Source organism: Gymnoscopelus braueri (assembly GCF_963280865.1).
Source record: "Gymnoscopelus braueri genome assembly, chromosome: 20".
In the NCBI taxonomy this organism is placed as follows: Eukaryota; Metazoa; Chordata; class Actinopteri; order Myctophiformes; family Myctophidae; genus Gymnoscopelus; species Gymnoscopelus braueri.
Window position 1 is genome coordinate 34379905 of NC_137622.1, and position 23355 is coordinate 34403259.

Genomic DNA, 23355 nt, shown 5'->3' on the forward strand with positions numbered 1-23355 from the left:
GTTGTAAATGTGTTTTCGATTGGAGCTGAAATTGAATTGAAACTGTCATTGAATGTACGGTATTATACAATAAGGAAACATGAATTCGGAGGAGAGGGGGCATTTTGCACCCATGTGGTGATCGCCCTAACCACTTGGTTATCGGGTACAGCTCTGAGAGCAGTGTTGATTTCGTCGACTAAAATGATGACGAAAAATGTTCGTCGACTACCTTTTTTCACTGACGAAAACTAAATAAAAACTAAGCTACGATGACTAAAACTAAGACTAAAGGCCTTTGCAGACAGGGTGCGATTTTTCACACGGAAAAAAATGAACACATGGTTCTCAATGACCTCATGCACACCGGCTCCGAATTTACCGTGCGGCGATGCAATGCGTTTTTTTTTTCAATCGAACCCAGTTCGATTTGTGCGTCTTTTCGCATGCGGTAAAAACTGATTGACTAATCGCACCCTGTGTGCAAAGGCCTTAAATATGTTGACAATTTTGTCAACAAAAACCTTGACTAAAATGTAAATGAGAGACTAGTGGAGAAGAGATCCAGTAGAACTAAAAGACAAGCCATTTCATGCTTGGTTGCGCTCGGGTGTTGCGCTCTGAAAATAGCAGATCTACAGTACAAGAGCTTGTAGATCGGCTATTCTCAGCATGCAACCAAGTGTAAAATCAGCCATTACGACGCCATCAAGGCACCACCCAAAATACATTTCGGTCGACTAAAACGTTATGATATTTAGTCGACTAAAACAAGACAAAAACTACAACAATTCAGGTGACTAAAATATGACTAAAACTACATGGAATTGTTCTCAAAAGACTATGACTAAAACTAAATCAAAATTTGCTGTCAAAATCAACACTGCCTGAGAGGGGAACGTTTTCTGCCCTTATCATGGAAGGTGGAGCTAGAGATTGGAGGTGTGGTGAGTCTATTGACCAGATGTGCATCATTAATTGATTTATTGGCGAAGGGAAGCGGTGCGGGGGGGCGAGGATAAGGGCAGGAGGGGGGGTGGAGAGAAGGGGAAATCACTGATGGGTTTTAACAGCCTGTAAGGCGGCACAGGGGAACCGGGGGCCGGGGTGAGATGGAGTGTTCCTCAGACAGACAATCGATAACAAGCTGAAGGATTCTCATGATCGGCATTTGAAATGTTGTCTTTGAAAACGTTGACCCCATCGCATCTCTGTGGATCTGTATGTTTTATTGAAAAGCCACAGCGTTGGCTGTCATGCAACATTTATCCACTCTGTGGCATCTCTCCGCCATCGCCCGTTTTGCATTGTCGTTTTAATACAATAATGTTTCGTTGACGCTTTCGCCAGACTGTGGACACACACGCACGCACGTACGCACGCACGCACGCACGCACGCACGCACGCACGCACGCACGCACGCACGCACGCACGCACGCACGCACGCACGCACGCACGCACGCACGCACGCACGGAAATACAGCTGCTATAGTCTGTGGTGGAAAAAGTACTAAAATGTTATGCTTAAGTAAAAGTATCAATACTGAAATGTAGAAGTACTCTGTTACAAGTAAAAGTCCGGAATTCAAATTTTACTTGAGTAAAAGTACAAAAGTATTGGCATCAAAATGTACTTTAAGTGCCAAAAGTAAAAGTACTAAAATGTTTGAAAATAGCAGATCTACAAGCTCACAACGTGTCGCGATGCGACGTGTTGTGAGCTTGTAGATCGGCTATGTTCAAATAAAGTGGTTAATGTATGTTTTATAACGTAATCATTTGTACCTGCAAAGTAACTAGTGACTAAAGTTTTCAAATAATTGTAGTGGAGTAAAAGTACAACATTTGCCTCTGAGATGTAGCGTAGTAAAAGTAAAAGTATAGACAATTGGAAATACTCCAGTAAAGTAAAAGTATCTCGAAATTGTACAGTACTTGAGTAAATGCACTTAGTTACTTTCCACCACTGGCTATTAGTCTGCGATTCTTGACCTCGTAGTGTGCCGTCACCCCCCTTTCTCCCTCCCTCCCTCTCTCTCACTGCCTCCCTTTTATTTTAGATCCAAATTTAGAGCAAGGTGTTCCGTCTTCCTCGTTTTAAATAAATAAAATAATATGTTCAATATGTTCCACCATGCATTCAGTTAATTATAACACTACCACACATCACTTTGATGGGACTTTGCCTTGTGAAGGCAGAATAACAGCCATATGGAGTACGCAACGTCCTGGTCTGTGTTTGTATGTATGTTGAATCACAATTCTACATCAGCGGGACATCAAGGACGATTGTTATGCAAAACATGTAATTAAATAAAGTTGTTGTGTTTTACATATACCTGCTGGCTATGCATATTACCAATGATACTTTATTTGTGTTTTATTTGTAAATCACTTTCTTTTGTTCACCCGGGGTAGTAGCTGAGCACAAGTGCTCATTTTCAGCAACGCCCTGCACATTGAAACGCGCGCACGCACGCACACACACACACGCACGCACGCACGCACGCACGCACGCACGCACACACACACACACACACACACACACACACACACACACACACACACACACACACACACACACACACACACACACACACACACACACACACACACACACACACACACACACACACACACACACACACACACACACACACACACACACACACACACACACACACACACACACACACACAAAAAACACACACACAAAAAAAAGGCATGGGTTTCCGAGGCTACGGGTTCAGTGCCTAGCTCAAGGGCACATCAGCGGGGTTGGGGAAGGGGTGAGTGGTGATCATACACTTAATTCCCCACACAGATTTGTTCCTGCCTGTCCGGGGAATCGAACCGGGAACCTCTATCTAACCTTTAAGCCACCGCTGGCCCCAAAAAGTCTAGTTGAAGGTGTTTTCGCAGCACTGAAAAAAAAGAAGTACGATACACAAATTGCCAAAAAGATGAGTACCGGCAGCCACCTTGCAGCTTGACAGCAGCTTCCGATGTGCGGCACTATTAACAACATCAACTGCTAACAACATATGTTTCCTCTGCGTCAGTCAAGTAGGTGCTGGTGTTGAGTGTATATGCCAGTGGTGGCAGGCAGGCAGGCAAGCAGGCAGGCACCTCCAGAAACACGGCAGACTTCAGGTTCCAGCGAGGCATGGAGGCCTTCAAGTAAGATCTGAGCACTGAAGCCTGACTTTTTTTTTTTTACCCACCAGAGGTCTGGTGAGACGTACGTGAAAGAAACCTCGCGGGAATCTTCACAGGACTTCTGGATCTGAGTGGCGAGCACCCCCGCCATACAGCTGTTGAAAGATTCCCTCTCTTCTCCGGCATGCAGATTGACACGCACATCAAACACCCGAGACACTCCTCAGACAGACGTCACAGGCTAAAGGGGAGCGCTTGTTTTGATGTGTGTGTGTGTGTGTGTGTGTGTGTGTGTGTGTGTGTGTGTGTGTGTGTGTGTGTGTGTGTGTGTGTGTGTGTGTGTGTGTGTGTGTACCATACTTGTGAGGGGCCAAGTGTCCCCACAAGTATAGTAGAATTTGTGAAATAGACATTGCGAGGAGGACCATTTTGTTGAGAGTGAGGCTTACAATTACAAAACGATTCAGACTGGGGTTAGGATTAGGATTAGGCGTTTAGAGGTTAGTTTTAGTTTTAGGGGTTGGAGACGCAGTTATGTCGATTTATACTTGCTTTCCGTGCCGGTGTCAAAAATAGTCGATCTACAAGCTCACACCGTTTCGCGGCGTGACACGTTGTGAGCTTGTAGATTGCTTCTACAAGATGTACAAGCTTGTAGATCTGCTATTTTTCAGCTATTTATGACTATTTTCAATGTCGTCCTAAAGTGTTGATATCCTCACAAGTACAGTAATACAAACGAACGTGAGTGTGAGTGTGTGTGTGTGTGTGTGTGTGTGTGTGTGTGTGTGTGTGTTGGGAGGGGGTGTTGTGATGATAGCTAATATAAAGTTTTGAAAGCTGGAATGCAGCCATAGGGCATTTCCCAACAGTATAATTAGAAGTGGCACCGCCGGGATGGTTTTAAAGTTGGGATGCTGGAGTTCTCCTCTTGTTAGGCAGCAGAGCAAAGCCTGAACCACAACAAAACTCATTTTAATCACATTAGCAAAAGTCCCAGGCCCAGCACCCCATCGCAGGTTTTAGCAACACAAAAAAACAACACAAAAAAAAACAAGCCTATTAATTTCTTTGAACTCTCAGCATCAGCAAAGTATTTTAATTTACTTCACAATTAGCAGAGCTCCATTTCATTAGCAGGATTTTACAAAAAGGAAGGAAAACAACAGCAAATCAAGTCCAAATAATGTGTACCTCCCCCCCATACACACACATCTATGTCTCCTCCGCAAAAACACTAAAATCAGAAGAAACGATTATTCCACAGTGTTGCGTTTTCCCCCGAAAAAACAACATGGTTCAAGTTAGATTTTTTTTGTTGATTCTTTGTTTTCCGTTCGTGGTCTCCTGGTGACGGATACTGGCAAAAATAAAGACAGCCGTGTTGCTTCGCTGCTGCCCTTTCCCCACAAGGTCCTTTGAGACTGTTGAGTAGAGACTAAAATGTTAAAAAATAAATACAAATAGGGGGGGGGGGGGGGGTTGGGGTTGGGATGGGGCATTTGCAAGAAGTTGCAAGAAAAGTGAGAAAGATACAGAGAGAGAAAACCTTAAAGGAAATGAGCACCTCTCTGCCGTTTTATTATTATGTTCCGAGCGTCCGCACAGAGAAACGGTAGCGGGTTGTGCTGCTGCTGCTCAGTGAAGCAGGTGCTGTTGATTAAAGCAGGGGTGACGGGGCCCCTCGGTGCATTTCAATGGCCCTGCCATTGGCTCTGCCGTCGTGCAGGCAAAAGGTGCTGGAGGTTGACAAGCGGGACACCGGCGGCAGGAAGAAGGAGAGAGGTAGAGGGGGGGGGAGGGGGAAATATGCGTATTGGAAAACCGACAGGGGGCCAAGACACAATGGGCCCCGGAGTGACACGACTGTCAATTTCAATCTGGCCCCTTGCGTCAGACGACAGGGCTTTTCGAGACGAGAAGCTGTTCGTGTGAGTGACACCGAACTTGCTTCTGTCCACTGCACACGGCGCCGCCGTCTCCTGTTGCAGGTTTCACGGAGACTTTGCCTCCTATTGCATGCTTTACTGTGTTCAGGTGGTGTTATATTTTTTTCATTTTTTACCAGGTTGCTTGCAGCCTGGTCTAGGAAGAGATCAACTACTCAACACTTTCTCAACACTTTCTAGCAACCTTTTCATCATTGGCTGTCCTTCAATCCTTTAAGCGGGGAGACTTCCCAGAGACTTCCCCATACTCTGAACGACGGTTGTCCTCCCATGCTATGGGATCATAGACCAGAACAAAAAAAAACTGTGTGGTCGTCGTCGCCACCAAACAAACTATTGACTTGACTCCTCATACACACACACACGCACACACACACAGCGCCGCCTCCAACATCGATGTGTTACTCCGCGAGCGAAAGGGTACAGGACCACGGGTCCATTTGGTTCCGTGCGGGGACGCTGGAGAGAGCAACCTGGTATTACCATGACTGCGTCATCATTTCTAGTTTTTTCTTCTTCAGAAACGTAAAATTCAAGAAAGATAAGTGAACACACATGGTGATTATAATGACCATTATATTATTCGCTGCATTTTTGAATACTGACAGAAGCTATTAGTTGTGATTAGTGTGTAACATATTATCTCCTTTAATCATTTGAATATAAAGGATTCAATAAAATGTTGAGGGGCCATGTTGAATCTATATTTTATAATGATTATTATTTCATTTTGTGTGTTTTCATGCTGGCAAGTGTGTGTGGGGGCTAACCTGTAGCTGCTGCGCATCGTGGTTCTCCAGACCCTCCACAATCGGAGCAAATCTCTCTTTGTTGTTCCTCTCTGCAGCAATTGTCATGGCGGCTAGAATCTTATCCAGGCTAGAAGGGAGGAGAAAAAAAAGGAAAGGGAGCAGGCAAACACAAAAGTCAACAAACACTTTTATCGCCACACTGACAGAACATTTACACACAATTTTCAACTCAAACGGCATGTATCTTATCTTCCCCAAGTGCCTTGCTTTGGCCATTTACTCGGCCCGTCCTTGGTCACTCGGGCCAATTCTATTCCTCTCAATCTCTTCGTATGCAATCCTGTCCATTATTGCCATCCAATTTGGCCTCCTTAGTCTGCGTTGCTAAGGTGACGCTAGACAAGAAAAGGCCTCTAATGCTGATGCAATCCGTTGGCAAAGCAATCGCGATAGAAATGCTTTTGGCTAGGTCAGTATGGGTGCAAATTATTTCAGCGAGAAGGCTGCCAGATTAATGCCTATTGTGAAGGTAAGCAAATTAGGGTGATTACCAGGGCTCGGGGCACCTCTAGTGAATAGTGATTTGGACCACTTCAGACTCCAAATCATGAACCAAAGACACAATGTGTTGCGCTCCATAAGCATGTGCATGAACACGGCGGTAACAGACAAAGGACTAATGGGCACTTTACTAAACGGTAAACACTAAGTACCGAGGTGATATGGCTTTGTAATATCCATATTTTGCTTTGCCATCAGAAGTGTGCTCTCTCGCTCTCTCTCTCTGACATTATTAACTGAAAACAAGCCAAAGAAAGAAAAGCAAGAGAGTTTATTTTCTTAACTTGCCCTTCCCTCCTCCTTGAACTTGTAGCTATTGAGGAAGGCAGAGGCCCAAAAACATGTGGCTGCTCTTGTGGTACATCGTCATATGAGAGGACAAATATTATATTTTTAAAAGTGCATTTCCCTTCACCGTGGAGCGAAACGCTCAAGCATTGAGGGAGGATAGCTCATCATGACCCACGCCTATGAACTCCTCTCTGCTGCAGAAAATAAATAAAATAAAATAAAATGTCGTTGTGGGGTGTTTACTCATTGCTGTGCGTATGCCTACACACACGCATCTGAATTTGAATATGACAGCCCACAGAGCTCCAAGGACTTTAGCTTGTTCCAAGCAAATGCGCTCTGATCAAACGTCTTTTTGAAACCCCCCCTCCCCAACACACACACACACACAGCATAGTATGTTTACCGGCTTATATCAACCGTGGGGAGGGAAAGCAATAATAATGTCAGGGCAGATGATAAAATACGAGTAATCGTTTTTAGTGAGCAAGGAAATCACTGGGAGATCATGCGTCTGACCTACAACTGTCAGCGCTGCGGTGCATGTGTGTGTGTGCGGGAGTAAGCCTGACACGGAGATAAATGAAACGGCCATGCGCTGCGATATGGGGTTAGAGAGTCACAGGCACAGAGTGCGAGAGCACAGAGGCGGGGGAGCGTGCATACTGAGCAGCTTTAACCCTTTAAGACCGAGAACGCAACTGTGTGTCATTTTAAGATTTCTTTGGGCTATTCAAAAAATACCAGATCTACAAGCTTTTTTTGAAAAATCGTGAAAATGCGTTTAAATCTTTGAATATATATATTTTTAAAGTGAACATTTTTAACTTCTGGGTGGGGTCCCTGGAACAAAATATTTTGAGATGGGGGTCCGCGGCCAAATGCATATCATTTTGGGTGGTCCTTGACATGAAAAAGTTTGAGAACCACTGATTATAGCAAGATATTTTTTTTTCAAAAAACTGTTAGGATTTAGAAGACATTTGTAGAATCCCCAGAAGCAAGCACTCGAGTTGAAAATGATCGCTTTAAAAATATTCATATATTCAAAGATTTGCACAAATCATCACGATTAAAAAAAAAATAGCAGATCTACAAGCTCATAGCGCGGCACTCGCGCTATGAGCTATGTAGATCTGCTATTTTTGAACAGCCCAAATAAACCTAAATATGACACAGATGCGTTCCCGGTCTTAATGGGTTAAAAAGCCAGTTCAGTTCAGTTCAGACGCAACGCTTCAAGAGAACAGGGCTGCCGCGTAGATCTGCTTAACTTGTCATGTTAACCCTTTTGTCGGTCGGAGTGGGTGTTGGATGTTGTGAGCCCATGAAACAACATCGGATCACAGACGTTTATTTTATTTTATTTATTTACTTCAGAGGAGGAAAGTGAAGTCTCAGGTCTTTGGACTGTCACTCGTACGGCGTGTTCTAACGTAAAGCCTATGATCACAGCGGGGACGCATGTGGAGGAGTATACTCCACATGCTGTATACTGTACTATACAACATCAGGGTATGCTTCATGAGAGATACTCGAGATGTGTGATGCACAAATGGGTGTGTGCATATAAAAAATATATATGTACTTGCTTAAACATGACTGTATGTGTTTGCATGTCATGCTTTACAAGGTTATTAAAGATTTGAAAGTTTCATTAACTTTTATTTTTATTTCATTTTGCCCAACCATAAATTACGCACGCACGAGTGTGTGTGTGTGTGTATGTGTGTCTCGAGGGACTGCGGTGCCCGGTGTCGAGCTGGTTGCATAGGTGGTTGTCCAGAACCACCGCTAATATATACATATATATATATATATATATATATGGCAATATATAGGCACATATGGAGATCTGGTTGATCTGACTGATATGCCCATATTATCGATATATTTGTTTTTTTATAATCGATTAGTTTGATTAACTGCTGCAGCCCTACCCTGTTTTATGGCATGGAGACTATGATTGATGATATGTCCAATTCCAGGACGATCATTTGGAGTTAGCAAGCCATGCACCATGTCTAACTGTAGCAGGGGTCCATACCACCACCTAACAGGCCTATTTAGATGGTCGGAGACAACACTGTGCGGGCGCAACAGTTCAAAGTCATCAATTTAATATATTATTACAAATTATACATTTTAATTAAATATGACCTTTTTGGCATTAGTGCTTTGTATATAAGTCTACAAGCTCACAACGCATCGGCTTGTAGATTGTCTATTTTCGTGTTTTTTGTAGTAGTAGGTAAGTAAGTATAAATAGAGCTTAAGTGGTTAATCAGAATAATCAATTTAGTAAAAACGAAAGTTGCATTTTTTTTCATTGATTTGTTTAAATATAAAAGATAAAACATATCATATTTAAAAAATATATATATATCTATAATCGGTGAGAAAAGAATGGATAGTTGCAGCACTAACAACACAGCTGAACTTGGCTTCTCTCACGCTATTTGTGGGTTTGTTTATGTTTTTTTTCACCAGTGCATACAGACTAACTTTGAAGTGTCATTGTTATTCCAGTCCAGCCCTGTGGGAGACACAATAAAAAAAAAGAAAGAAAAAGCGCAACCCTGGATTCAATTTATAATCTGTCAGCCAGGCTGTGTGTCCATGGCAAACTAGACTCAGCACTTCAACACATTACACAGACCAAACCGCATCATATGAACACGTTAGCTGACACAATTCAATGCGTCTCCGCGGCTGAGTGCAAATGCAGTATGAGAGCATTCAGTAGATACAGGCCTATGTTGCTGTCTTGTAGTGGGAGCAGAAGATAGCAGTGGTGGAAGAAGACTTAAGTAACAGTAGAAATATTGCAATGCAGAAATACTTTGGTAAGATTGTAAATTAAGGTCGGGTCTATAATGCATTATAAGCGCATTTGAAAATGCGCTATAATACACTTATAAGGCATTATAACGCTTGTTAAAAATCGTTATAATTTTGCATAACAAACTATACATTGTAACTGAATATGTTATGATAGTTATAGTGTGCTGCTCCACTGAGATTATAATGCATTATGACCAGCACGTATAATGTGTGTCATACATGATTATCGGTATAAACATTTATAACACATTTACAACTTATAAGTGCATTATAATGCATTACAAATGCACTTATATTGCATTATAAACCCAACCTTATACAGTGTTACCAATACTTTGCTACAAGTAAAAGTCCTGTATTCAACTCTTACTTATAAAGCACAAAAGTATTAGCCTCAAAAAATACTTAAAAAAGCAAAAGCAAAAATACTCATTAATTATGCAGTGTGCCCATTTCAGAATCATAATAAGCTGTTATTGGACAATAATTATTGATCACAAACCACTTAAGTCCTATTTTATACTTAGGCTATTTGAAAATAGACGCGTTGTGAGCTTTATAACGGCTATTTCCGTACAGTACAGTGCTTGAGTAAATAAATGTACTGTGAATATAAGTTACTTTACACTGAAGATACAGTAGTCTCTCGCCACACAGGTGCTATTCTATTGCCTACAGGTAGAAAACTTCGAAGTGGTGATCGGTTTCTGACAAATAGCATTTTTTTTAAGTTGACACATTTAAAAATGTAAAATATAAAAATAATGTGCATTCTCTCTAAGCTGCTGGGGTTTGCTGTCGTTTTTCTTTCTCTTTTCTAGCTGGTACTTTGATGTTTTTTTTTTTCTTCTTCCATGTCATCTGTGTTTTGCTGCACAAACATAGACGTGCCATCCTTGCTAGACCGTGATTTGAATTTCAATGGACAGTAACCGCTCCCTGAAAGAGTCTTTATTTTAAGGACTTCTGTCAGCACAAAACTACATGTGTGTGCGGTGAGCAGGGCCACTTGGATAAGAAATGTGGTTGTGTGTTTTTGATGAAATCAGTGTGCCTGCAGCACACTTGGATTCGTTGGTGGCGGGGAGGAAATCCATGCTTCTGCTTTTGATATCGCCCCCTCTGGTCGTTCAGTTGTACCGCCGGTGGGGACATGTTTTATCCCTGCCTCTGGTCAGACTGAATTCAATCTGGGAACCCATCGTCAAATGAAAAGGAAAAACAGCGCCCTCTGCTGTTTTTTACTATCTCACTTGGCTCTGGGAGGAAGTCGACATACAGTAGCACACGTACGCAAGGAAACCAGGGTTTTGGTCTGCCTTCAGCCTTTCACTTCCGGTGGTGTGACTATGTTTTCATTCCCACTAAAAATATTTCTACACGGAACACTAACACCACTTCTCCCAGAGAACATGGGTCGTTTTGGTTATAAGCCCACTTGTTTCTATGATGAAAGAGCAAGTTAAAATGTGAATATCTTTCCGTGGTTTTGTCTGCTCCGCGGACGCTATTGTTAAATGAGTTTCGGTTTGTTTCTAGAGGGGAAGGATCGGCAGACACGTAAATCCCGCCCACTACATTTGATTGGGTAAAGCACGGCCTGCTTCCTGATCTGAAGGCGCGCCCACTTGTAGGCCAGTGCGTACGCGATATGACGAACCCCCCCCGACAGATTCAAGCGGAGAGCAGAATCTGTTCTTGAGATATTAGACTGAATTAAATCCATTCATTTTCTTTTGGGAAATGTGGACTGTCTGATGCGTTTCATATTTTATATAAAAACTAATTTCGGAAACTTTATTTCAGTCAATTGGATATGATATCCAATTCATTCTCGTTTTACAAATCATAACGTGAACATTACAGAGATGTGGACTCACATGTTCTCCTCCCCTATGATGCACACGGCAGAGAGGATCTTGACGATCTCCGTCATCATGTTGGCCTGTTTGGGGTCAATGGCCTGTGCCAGGAGCAGCAGACTGCGCTCGTTCTCCAGGATCCTTTGTAGTCCATACTGCGAGGAATGGAACAGAGAGGAGAGAGAAAGAGACAAACAATTCCATTGGGCATAAATTAATGAGAGCATTTGCATTCATGGATACATTTTACTTCAAGTTAACCCATTAAGACCGGGAACGCATCGGTGTGTCATTTTTTAGATTTCTTTGGCTATTCAAAAATAGCAGATATACAAGCTCATAGCGTGGCACCGAGTGCCGCGCTATGAGCTTGTAGATCTAGCTATTTTTGAAAAATCGTGAAAATTTGTGGCAAAATCTTGGGTTGTATATTTTTTAAAGCGAACATTTGTAAAATATTTAGTTCCAGGAACCCCCAGAAGCAAAGATTTGAGTTACAAATGTCCGCAAAAAAAAAGAAAAAAAATTGCCAAATAAATCTAAAAATGACATACGGATGCGTTCCCGGTCTTAAAGAGTTAAAAAAAAAGAAAAAAGAATTATACAAAAAAAAAACACTAATGCAAGTTATAGTTAGCCTTAATTCTCTTTTAAGGAGGGACAATGAGGCCATGGGAATGGGAGACGATGATGAATTAATCCAATTCAGGACAGGGCTATAGGGACAAAATACTTATAGTCTCCGCTAGCTTTAAAAATCTCTGCACGACGCACGACGCCGGCTAGAGATGACCACGTGTGGGGATTTGAGGAAAAGGGTAGAAACATCAATAGTTCATCTATCCTCGAAACACGTGTGCTACTTTTTGAGAAATGAGCCAGCCATTCCCCAAAAAAAGAATAATTAAAAGAGAGAGAGAGGGGACGATGTGGCTCAAAATGGTAAATTAGCTTCCCCTGTACTGTCCCATTACCACGCTTGTCAAGAGCCACACATTCCACGGCAAACCTGCACACGCTCAAACCCTGAGTGTTAGTTTAATCCAGAGTGTGTAAAAATAGACGCTTCCATCTTTTACTCTCAGTGTTAAACTATTTTCATTGTTTAACCCATTAAGACCTGGAACGTATCTGTGTCACTTTTTGATTTGAGCTGAAAAGCATTATTTTACACTTTGGCTATTATTCAAAAATAGCAGATCTACAAGCTCGTAGCGCGGCACCGAGTGCCGCGCTATGAGCTTGTATATCTGCTATTTTTGAATTTTGAACCCTGCCGTTCCAAATACATATCATTTTGGGGGTCCTTGACATAAAAAAGTTTGAGAACCACTGATATAGAAACATACGTTTATTCAGAATATTGTTAGGATTTAGAAGACATTTGTAGAATCAGCTTCAGGTCTTAATGGGTTAAATTTAGAGTAGCCAATCATTTTTCTTTACCCCCTTTTCTCCCCAATGCAGTCGTTATGCCAATTGATTCCTCCCCACACACATTTCTGTGTTGTCACTGCCGTTCCATCCTACTGACTCACCTGCCAGTGAGGAACCCCCACCGAGAGGACTACTCCTCCCGCCCAACACTCCCCGCTGACAGGTTGCCGCCCCCAGCCCGTAAGGAGTACATGCAATGACCAAAATATCACCCTTCCCGCCCCCGGCTTCCCTCCCCGAACTGCAGGCCAATTGTGTTCGCATAGACGACGAGGATTCGAACCGACGAGGATTCGAACCCACAACCTCCGTGGGCAAGGACTTGACCACCGCGCCTCCCGAGCGCCCTTCAGTGTTGAACTTAAACCCTATATACGTACTTCATTGACCGGTGTCCCCCAGGGGAGAAAAAAAATAAAAGTGTTACACGTGTAAAACCTTTAAAAGTGATATGAGGCAAGGACTCAACGAGAACTTAACTCAACCTGACCACCTGAATTATGTACTGATCGTTCCAATGGTTCCTATAAGGACAGGCCTTGTTCTCCATTCACATACAAACCTTATTGTTCATGAAGGCCTTCAGGCACTGGATCAATTTGTGCTGGTTCTTCTTATCAATACTCTCCTGTCTGCAATGCAGGACAATAACACAAAGAAAAAACAGGCCATCAGGCCATTACAGAACATAATCCAGTGTGTAAAGGGAAGGGAGATAGTGGGAGAGGTGGAGAGAGAGAGGGAGGGAGGGAGATGACTCACTGTTTCTTCTCCAGGAGCTTTTCAAGATAGTCCAGCAGAAGGCCGAGACCCTCATGGCCAAAGTTGTTCACCCAGCTAGAGAGAAGATCCACACAAAAAACTGTGTTAATTTTGTACAGCAGATTTTGATGTAGTTTTAGTCATAGTCTTTTGAATGAAATTCCATTTAGTTTGTCATATTTTAGTCATCTGAAATGTTTTACTTTCAGTCTAGTTTTAGTTGACTAAGTATCATACAATTTTAGTCAACTAAATCTGCAGTTGGGTTGGTCGACTAAAATCTATTTTGGCATTGTGGCGTTGTGATGCCCGATTTGTAGACCGGCTACTGAAAATAGTCGATCTACAAGCTCACAGTGCGTTTGCGACGCGTTGTGAGCTTGTAGATCGGCTATTTTTCAACCAAGCATAAAATGACTATTAGTCATAGTTTTAGTCATCTAGCTTTAGTCGACAAAATATAGGATTTTAGTCGACTAAATATGCAGTTGATTTTGTCAACAAAAATGTATTTTGGCGGTGCCTTGATGGTGTCGTAATGCCTGGTTGCATGCTGAAAATAGCAGATCTACAAGTTCGCAACAGGTGGCGAGGGATAGTGTGGGGGAAGAAAACATAATAAAGTACATGAGTAATTAGTCATTTATTTCGTTTTTATTTCGTTTTCGTCAGTGAAAAAAGAAAGTCGACGAACATTTTTCGTCACAGTTTTAGTCGACGAAAATAACACTGCACAAAAGACATGATATCAAGTCAACATCCACATTATCCAGTGTGTCGATCACTGGGTAATACAGGTTTCTTCCCAGACTAAATCAATCACATATGTACAGTATGATGGGCAAAAACACACCACATTTTCATTAATTGAGAGGGGTGCAAATCTACAGCGGCGTGCTCCTCTGTGCTCCGCGACACTAAATGCTACTACAGTTCAAATCCCGTTCAAACACTATCCGTTTACTGGCAAATGAACACCCATCCATCTTAAGCTTAGTGTTCCTGTGGCCCGGCAGCTTGCATCCAGGCGGCCCCCCCCTAGTGAGCTGCTGTATTCCTGCGCCAAAAGATTAAGCAATGCGAGAAAGATAACACTGTAATCGATAATGGATTGCGAGAGATAATTGGCTATAAACCACATCGTATCAGGAGACAGCAAATGATCCAGTGCAGATGAGCCAGTTTGTCTGTGGCTGCCGCCGAGGAGGGGGAAGAAGCCGAGAGGCGGGTGGGTGGGAGGGACGGTCTGATCACAGGCACATTATGTCATTAGCATTACTTGTTTTCGGGCGCCCGACTGTCAATAATACAAAATGCATGGAGCAATTTGTGCCATTAAATGGCCATAAGTCAATGATTTATCCCGCCTTTTTGACAATGATGCGACACAATAATGGTGTGCATATTAAAGCCATTTGTATTGACTGTGTGAGTTGGAGGAGAGACCCTCCATTAGGAATGATATGTACTAGCCCGAGGCAACTGTGTGGAGTTGAGGTGAGGTATTTTCTCTGGATCTGTGATCAAATTAGCGAGCGTTACAAATACACACCAGCCGGCTTTGTCATTATTCAGAATTCATTAGAAGACCCAATTTGCAACGTATTAGCATTCATTCACTGTACGGCGCAATAATGATCTGATTTGTTAATCAACACAACAGGATAAAATTGCAAATTTGTCAGTCTGTTTGCCGTATGCCTTCTACGCCAGCATTGTTCCCTTTCAAGTGGAACACATATACACAGTATGATTACTGTAGGTCCAGATACAAAATTATACATTAAATAAACAAACAAACAAACAAACAAACAAACAATCAAACAACTGACTCACATTAATAAAGATTCACATTTACATATTGGGAGTAAGGACTGGGTGAACGCAACAAATGAGAGACTGGGACAACAGAGATAGAAAGGAAGAGAGAAAGTGACATGGTTGAGGGCACACACGGTACACATACACCGACTCCACACGGTCTTTGTTCATGTTCCCTAGCCATGGCAGTTAATGTCATTCCTGTTGTGCGAGAGAGCAGGAAATGGAACCAATATTTGTCAAGAGGCAACCCCCGTAATTACACAGCGGCGGCGTTTGTAATAAGATTCTGAGAAGATTGTATGGATCACACAGCGTGTCTGCAACAAGGTGTGTGCATGAGATGTGCAGTGAGACCACGGTATACCGTTCATCGATAAGATGTTCAGACCTTTGGACAGCTTGGACCCAAATCCATAGCCTATCTTGATCTGTTGTCTGTGCATGACCAGTAGCTACGATATTTAACTATATGTTCATCTTCTGGTGTCCCTATTTTGGGCATGTCGTTATAGGCAGATTTTTTTTTCAAAACATAGTGAAAATATCCGATCTACATTCTCAATAAGCATCGCACCGTGATGTATTGTGAGCTTGTAGATCTGATATTTTCGCTATTCTTGAACTAGGGCTTAACCTCTTAAACCCTATATACTGTACTTCAGTTGACCGTAGTCTCCCAGGGGTTGTCCTCTCCTTTTCACCCTCAACACCAAATCTCTTTTCGAGATTTGGAAACCAGTGGCGTTGCGACCGGTTGTGAGCTTGTAGATTGGCTATTTTACCCCTTTTGTCTCCCCAATTTAGTCGTTTGGCCAATTAATTCCTCCCACTGATTGCCACAGTGAGGAGCCCACCTCCGGGAGGACGTCGCGCTTCCATCCAACTTCAACATTCCCCTCTAAACAGGTGTCGCCCCAGCCCGTTGGGAGTACGTGCAGAGACAAAGATCACCCTTCAAGCGCGGCTTCCCTCCCCCTGAATACGGGTGGTGGGTAGGCCCTTCACCCCTGCGCCACCTGAGCACCCACCTTTGCCTATTTTTTACCGATAGTTCGCCTGTCATACGCCAGAATACATGTAGGGACGCTAGGGCTCATGTTCAGCTTTGTCGCTAATTTCCTCCGCTTGGAGGAAGAGTGGCAACGTTTGCAGCGTAGAGGTGGGTAAAACGGATGGTCCCTTCCTGTTCATTCTTAAAACGTGACCGTAGGGTGCTCGCCCCACCGTACATCAATAGTGCAGCCCCTTGAGATACGATCGCCCCCCCCCTCCCTTATCAACCACCTCTCCTAAACGTAGGCAAGGCACGCATCCGAGGATTTCATTAACTTGTGAGAGAACTTGTTCATGTAATATGGATGGTTATAATCCCCCAGTTAAGTGCCACCAAATTGTGTTACTTTCCACAATCATGTATATTCCGCGGGCAAAATGAAAAATTCATGCTCTGTCTTAGCGAGGCAATTTTTTAACAGTGTATTATTTCTGCTGGTTTGGTGCAATTGTGTTTCAGTTATGTTAAGTGCTATGAAACGTAAAATATGTAGGATCATTTTCACGGTTTAGTCCGCAAGCGTGTTTTCCAACGTGAACGCGTCCGTCGGTCGATGATGTGCCGATGCTTACGCACGTACACACACCGTCAAGGAATTAAAGGAATGTCCCAATCAAGTCGGTATGCAACGTTTCAGAATTGGACAAAAATGCCTTTATTTTGTTGACCTAAAAACGTCTTCCTTTGCTGCAAGCTTGTAGCACACAGAAAATGTAATAAGTCAAGGTATTACGGAGTAATTAAACACGAGCTTAAACAGAACAGAGCATGGTGGCACTTCAATCGCCACATTAGACACAGTGTTTTAACCCATTAAAACCGGGAAAGCATATGGGTCATCTTAAGAGTTTTGCGTTGGCTATTCAAAAATATACAGATATACAAGAGGTCAGGTCTTAAAGGGTTAATTTGGTGTGTGTTTTTGCAGGCTATGCCCCCTCTGGGATACAAACACTTTGTATGCATTTCACCAGAGTCTGACAGAGCAAAGGCAAATTCCTGGTGCAGGTAAGGGTTATGAGTCTTGCTCTAGGACAGCATTTCCCAAAATGGGGGTACCGGTACATGTACCCCTAGGGGTACACACAGGTACTACAGGTGGCGAGGGATAGTGTGGAGGAAAAAACATAATAAAATATTTAAATAATAAGTGTGTGTGTGTGTGTGTGTGTGTGTGTGTGTGTGTGTGTGTGTGTGTGTGTGTGTGTGTGTGTGTGTGTGTGTGTGTGTGTGTGTGTGTGTGTGTGTGTGTGTGTGTGCGCGCATGTGCGCGTGTGTGTGTGTGAGGATGAAATATATATATATATATATATAATATATAGTATAACGACTTTCAACCTGGTGTCCCTATTTGGTGAATTACATTAGAGAAATGCAGAAAAATGTCAGATCTAGAAGCTCACAAGTGCGATGCGTTGTGAGCTAGCTAGACAATTTAAGTTGTTTAAATGTAAGTTTAAGTATAAAATAGGGCTTAAGTGGTTAACTCTTTCAGTGCCACAATACGTCAAATACGTCATGAGGCCTAACGCCCCGTGTGCCACAATACGTCAAATACGTCATAAATAAATAAATAAAAAAGTTTTTTTTTTTTTTTTTTTGGAAAAACATGTTCAGAACCCAAGATATGATGATTTGAAGATTTGCTGCTCCATTCACTTCTTGTTTAACTTTTTACTGAAAAAGGCTGTATCTCGGCTCCTAAGCACTTTTTTTTTTACAATTAATTTTGGTTGTGGCACTCAGAACCAAAATTCCATAAATAAGCATGGCATTGAAAGAGTTAATGATAAAGCGTAAGACCATATTAAATCAAAACCCTAACTAGCACAACTATTATTGAATAGAAATCAATAACCATTTGTCCGTTTTATTTTGGCACTATAACAAACAGGCACTAATTGCAAATTTTCCACTGCTTAGTTGTAATGTTATTTTCTTCAAAAAGGTGGGTTATTATCAACATTCATTCAGAACATCACATCGTTGTCGTGTGGAAACCTCATATCTCCGAAACTGTTACTTTTCAGCATTCAAATTCAAAAACAGCAAAGGTATCAGATCTACAAGCTCAGTATTTCGAGCTTGTAGATCTGCTACTTTTGATGCGTTTGTGTGACGCTGTATGATCAAGTAGGGCATTAAGTTAGGAAGAAAAAAAAAAAGTTAGAATACTGAGATAGGAGGTTTCTGCTCGACAGCGATGATAATGCTAGCTATGGCTTTCTCTCGCAGTTTTCTAAGCAAAATGTTGTAGCCGGGTAAAGGGCGTACGTACTGAAGGCAAAACAACAACAAAAAAAAGTTTGAGAACCACACTGCTCTAGGATGTGCAAACAGTTATACATCACAGAGACAGAACACGAAGCATAAAGGAAAACAATGTGGGAAAAGGAAGTGTTCACAGCACAGTGAGTTGATCAGATTTCCCGCAGACACACTTGGCACGGGAACTGTCAGTACAGCATGAAGACAAGAGACTGGTGTGCATCAGCGGCTGCAGGAAACTGACTCACTCCACACTCTTTCAGTACGGAGGGAGGCTGACACATCGTCAATCTCTCTGTCTGACTGATATAACAGGCCCCGCGTGTTGCGTTGGCTCATGTGCACGATGATGATTTCTCCTTTTCTATTCTATTAGACCAGTGGTTCCCAAACAGTGGGTCCCATGTTTAGGTCGCGGATACATTTTTATGGGTCGCGAGTAAATGTACCCTTTTTTTCGTTTCCTACGTAAAAAAATAAATGAATATATTATTTAAAAAGATTTTAAAAAGTTTAAACAAAAAAAATATCTAAACTTTTCATCAATTAAAAACCATGAATCCATAAAATCCATAAATCCATAAATAACCATAAATATTTTTTTAGAAAATGTTTAAGAAGTAGTGAAGATAACAGATCTCACAAGCTCACAACGCGGCGCAAAGCGACGCATTGTGAGCTTGTAGATCTGCTGTTTTTTGGGTCCCGGGCAAACATCCAATTTATCTTTTGGGTCTTGAGCTAAAAGGTTTGGGAACCCCTTCAACCACACTGCATTAGATGACTGGTTGTGGAGCGCTGTATCATCTAAAGCTCCTTGTGCAAGAGCAATATAGTTTATATTATATGAAAAAAGCAAAGCCAATGTCGCTCTCTGCCACGGCTGACCCTTTCAGTGCTACTACTGTACATTGTACTTGTGGCTTGTTGCTCAGTGAAAAATGGTTCTCATCTGCATTCTGCAACCAAGCACCGGCAAAAGTATGTTTTTCCTGTACTTTACCCTAATGAACATGGGACTATATCATTACCATGATCAATTTTGGAATACAAAGTGCACATTGGACCATTAACATACAAAAAGTAATGATGGTGATGAAATGTTTTGTCCTTGAAGTACAAATAATAAAGTATAAAAACTCTAGCATTCTGCTGTGTAAATGGTAAAATGGTAAATGGTGCATTTATATAGCGCTTTTATCCAAAGCGCTTTACATAGATTGTGCATTACATTCGCACACACATTCACACACCGATGGCGGAGGAAACCATGCAAGGCACCAACCTGCTCATCGGGAGCAATTAGGGGTTCAGTGTCTTGCTCAAGGACACTTCGACACTAACTCTGGGGGAACCCGGGATCGAACTGGGAACCTTGCGGTTTACAGTTCACTCTACCCGGCCACTCTACCCCTGAGCCACTGCCGCCCCGTGTGTCCTTTATAGTTTGTTTTGTTCTTTTGTCCACGTGTAGTTTGAAAGGCTATGGCCTTCCCAACATGTTCCCCTACAAGCCACAAAAGAGAGAGCAGAGGTCACCACACCAGGTCACTCGAGTGTGCGACCCCCACCGAGAACAAAGTGCAAGGTGGTGACAGTGAGCCTTCCCCAGGGTCAACCGTCGGTACAACAGAGTCTTCCTGTTAAGCAGTACAATAAGATCAAGCTTGAATACGAGTTATATAACTCAAATAAAAATTCAATTAGAGCAGGCTACTGTATGTAAAGGCTCCATTATGCTATGTCTTGTTTGTTACAGGTCATGGACTTCTGGTGTGTGTGCGGTTTTATGATAAAATTGTTCATGAAAAAGGCTTAATCTCGCTCATATAGGTCGTACAATAGCATGAACGCTGTCTGGTTTTTCCCTTTAGCCCATTCAATCCGGGGACGCATCTCTGTCATTTTTTGGGCGGTGAAACCGCCCCTATAAGTGAGGTTTGGATATTTGTACAACAAATCCTGCGCTGTGATTGGCCAAAAATGTACCCCCCCTAACCCTGCACCGTGATTGGCCAATCACAGTCTATTCAGGACTGTGATTGGCCAGTGTCACATGACACATGTGCATAGCCCTATATAAGAAACCATAACTAAAAAAAAAACATAAATTTGTTTTTTTTAAGTTATGGTTTCTTCCATCATAAAGAGTGTTTCAATAAATGTATTTATTTTTTGTACATGATTGGTTGACTGATTGGTGCTGCACTATGAGCTTGTATATCTGCTATTTTTTGAATAGCCAAAGAAATCTAAAAATGACACAGATGCGTTCCCGGTCTTAATGGGTTAAAATGCCGACTGATAATGCCAACTGCTTTCACATTCTCTGACCTCGCTGCGTGTGCCAGTGGCCCACAGGCATCAAAGTGTATTGTACCATATGAAGTTAGAATCCAAAAGGTCAAAAGTGGAAAACCAAGGGGGAACTCTAATTGTGGTATAGGAACATGCATCGAGCCTTCAAAGAGACAGCGTTAATGAGAATACAGGACGAGCAGGGGGTTTAACAATACGCAAAGGTCACGATAATTCCATACGCAGTGCCTGGTCTTAAAACATGACCATGAAGACGACGACCACAATGAAGAAAGGTTTAATTAGTGTACATTTAAATAAGTTAAGAATCAAACGGAAAGCTTTGAAATAGCACCATTGTGTGGTTTGACCATCGTAAGTGGTTAGCAATGACTTTCCCATTTTCTACTGTATGTCTGATAACTTTAGATCCAGCCATTGCCTCAGCCTTAAAGGCCAGTTCACATTGATGATGTGCGAGCCGGCGCATACCGGCTCATTGAGTCGCCAAGTGATTCAACATGTCTAATAGCAAGCAACAAGTCAACATTTCTGATCACAAGCACGTTGCTCACAGTCATCTGCCATTACAGCATGTGGTCCCTCTCCCCCTCTCTCTCTCTCGTTCTCTCTCACACACACAAACACACACAGCATGAGTCTGTCTTTTTTTTTTTTAAGGCATGCAGCTGACGAGAGGGGAGACAAAAATAGAGCGAGCGAGTGAATGGGAGAAAGGAAAGGAGAGCGTATAACTAATTCATATTTCTTTTTATACAAGAGAATACGATGAATACAATATAATAGGTTGACATGCTATGGAAACTATCTCTGCTCCTCTGTCCGTCATTGTCGGAGGGACCGCGGCAATACAGTTGCGACTCTGTCCGGTTTTATAGTGTTGCAAACCAAAGTTTTAGGATTCCGTTATAAGTGGTTGAGAGTTGCAACTTGTTGCGTTGCGAATCACTGATGTAGACTTGGCTTAACCCATTAACTCTTTCACTGCCAGACTTATTTCAGAATGTGTTGTCCCATTGCCAGGAAAAAGGTGCATTTTTCCTCTGTTTGTTTTTTAACATTGAAGTGAATGGAGCAGCAATTTTTTGGATAGCGTTATCTCCTAGTTCATATTTTCGTCTTTCCGTCATTGGCCATAGAGCCATCGGACGGGAATTCCCGTTTTTGGCAGTTAAAGAGTTAAGACCGGGAACGCATCTGTGTCACTTTTAGATTTCTTTAGGCTATTCAAAAATAGCAGATATACAAGCTCATAGCGCAGCACCGAGTGCCGCGCTATGAGCTTGTAGATCTGCTATTTTTGAAAAATAGTGAACTTTTTTTAACTTAGGATTTAGAAAACATTTTTTGAATCAGCCTCAGGTCTTAATGGGTTAATGACTGAGCACTGATGAATTGATAAAGTATACTTACTGTATGAACATTGTTCAAGTCTTTATTTATTGTGTTTATTCTATTGCCCAATTATAGGACAAATTAAGTATTGCACGTTTGCGGCTATGACCTCCGTAGTTAAAACACACGTGTATTTGTTGGAAACGTTAAATGCAAATTTAAGCAACTTTAACCAACAAGAAATCAATTGCTTCCTCTGTACAGCGCTGCAGCTCTCTTCAACATGTTGTCTGAAGAAAACAAAAAGCATTACACAGTCTTGTCAGGTATCCATCGTGGACACTTAATTGCTTTTTTTTTTTACCCAAAGATCAAGGGAGCGGGCATCAATATGATCAATATGGATAATACTATACTAGCATGTGGTAGAGGTGGTGGTGGGCTGAGCGACTCAGACCAATGAGCCACATTAACCCATTAAGACCGGGAACGCATCTGTGTGTCATTTTCAAGATTTCTTTGGGCTATTCAAAAATAGCAGATCTACAAGCTCGTAGCGCGGCACCGAGTGCCGCGCTACGAGCTTGTAGATCTGCTAATTTTTGGAAAAATAAATTGTGAAAATGTGTGCAAATCTTTGAATATATATATTTTTAAAGGGAACATTTTTAACTCAAATCTTTGCTTCTGGGGGGGTCCCTGGAACAAAACACTTTGAGATGGGGGTCCGCGGCCAAATACATATAATTTTGGGGGTCCATGAGAACCACTGATATAGAAAGTTTTTTTTTTCAAAAAAAATGTAGGATTTACAAGACATTTGTAGAATCCCCATGAAGCAAAGATTTGAGTTACAAATGTTTGCTTTAAAAAATATTTTTCCAAAAATAGCAGATCTACAAGCTCGTAGCGCGGCACTCGGTGCCGCGCTACGAGCTTGTAGATCTGCTATTTTTGAA

At 42.1% G+C, this 23355-nt stretch overlaps 1 protein-coding gene across 5 annotated transcripts in view; it reads right to left on the reverse strand.

Moving 5' to 3' along the window:
* The window catches only part of diaph2 (diaphanous-related formin 2), a 688393-nt gene that overhangs the window by 480444 nt on the left and 184594 nt on the right, over window positions 1-23355 (reverse strand). For all 5 annotated transcript variants that reach the window (XM_080415256.1, XM_080415259.1, XM_080415257.1 and 2 more), the window contains 4 exons: window positions 13597-13671; window positions 13397-13466; window positions 11416-11552; window positions 5858-5966 (listed from right to left, as the gene is read on the reverse strand). In XM_080415256.1, coding sequence (XP_080271382.1) covers window positions 5858-5966; window positions 11416-11552; window positions 13397-13466; window positions 13597-13671 — 391 coding nt within the window. The remainder of the gene's footprint in view (window positions 1-5857; window positions 5967-11415; window positions 11553-13396; window positions 13467-13596; window positions 13672-23355) is intronic.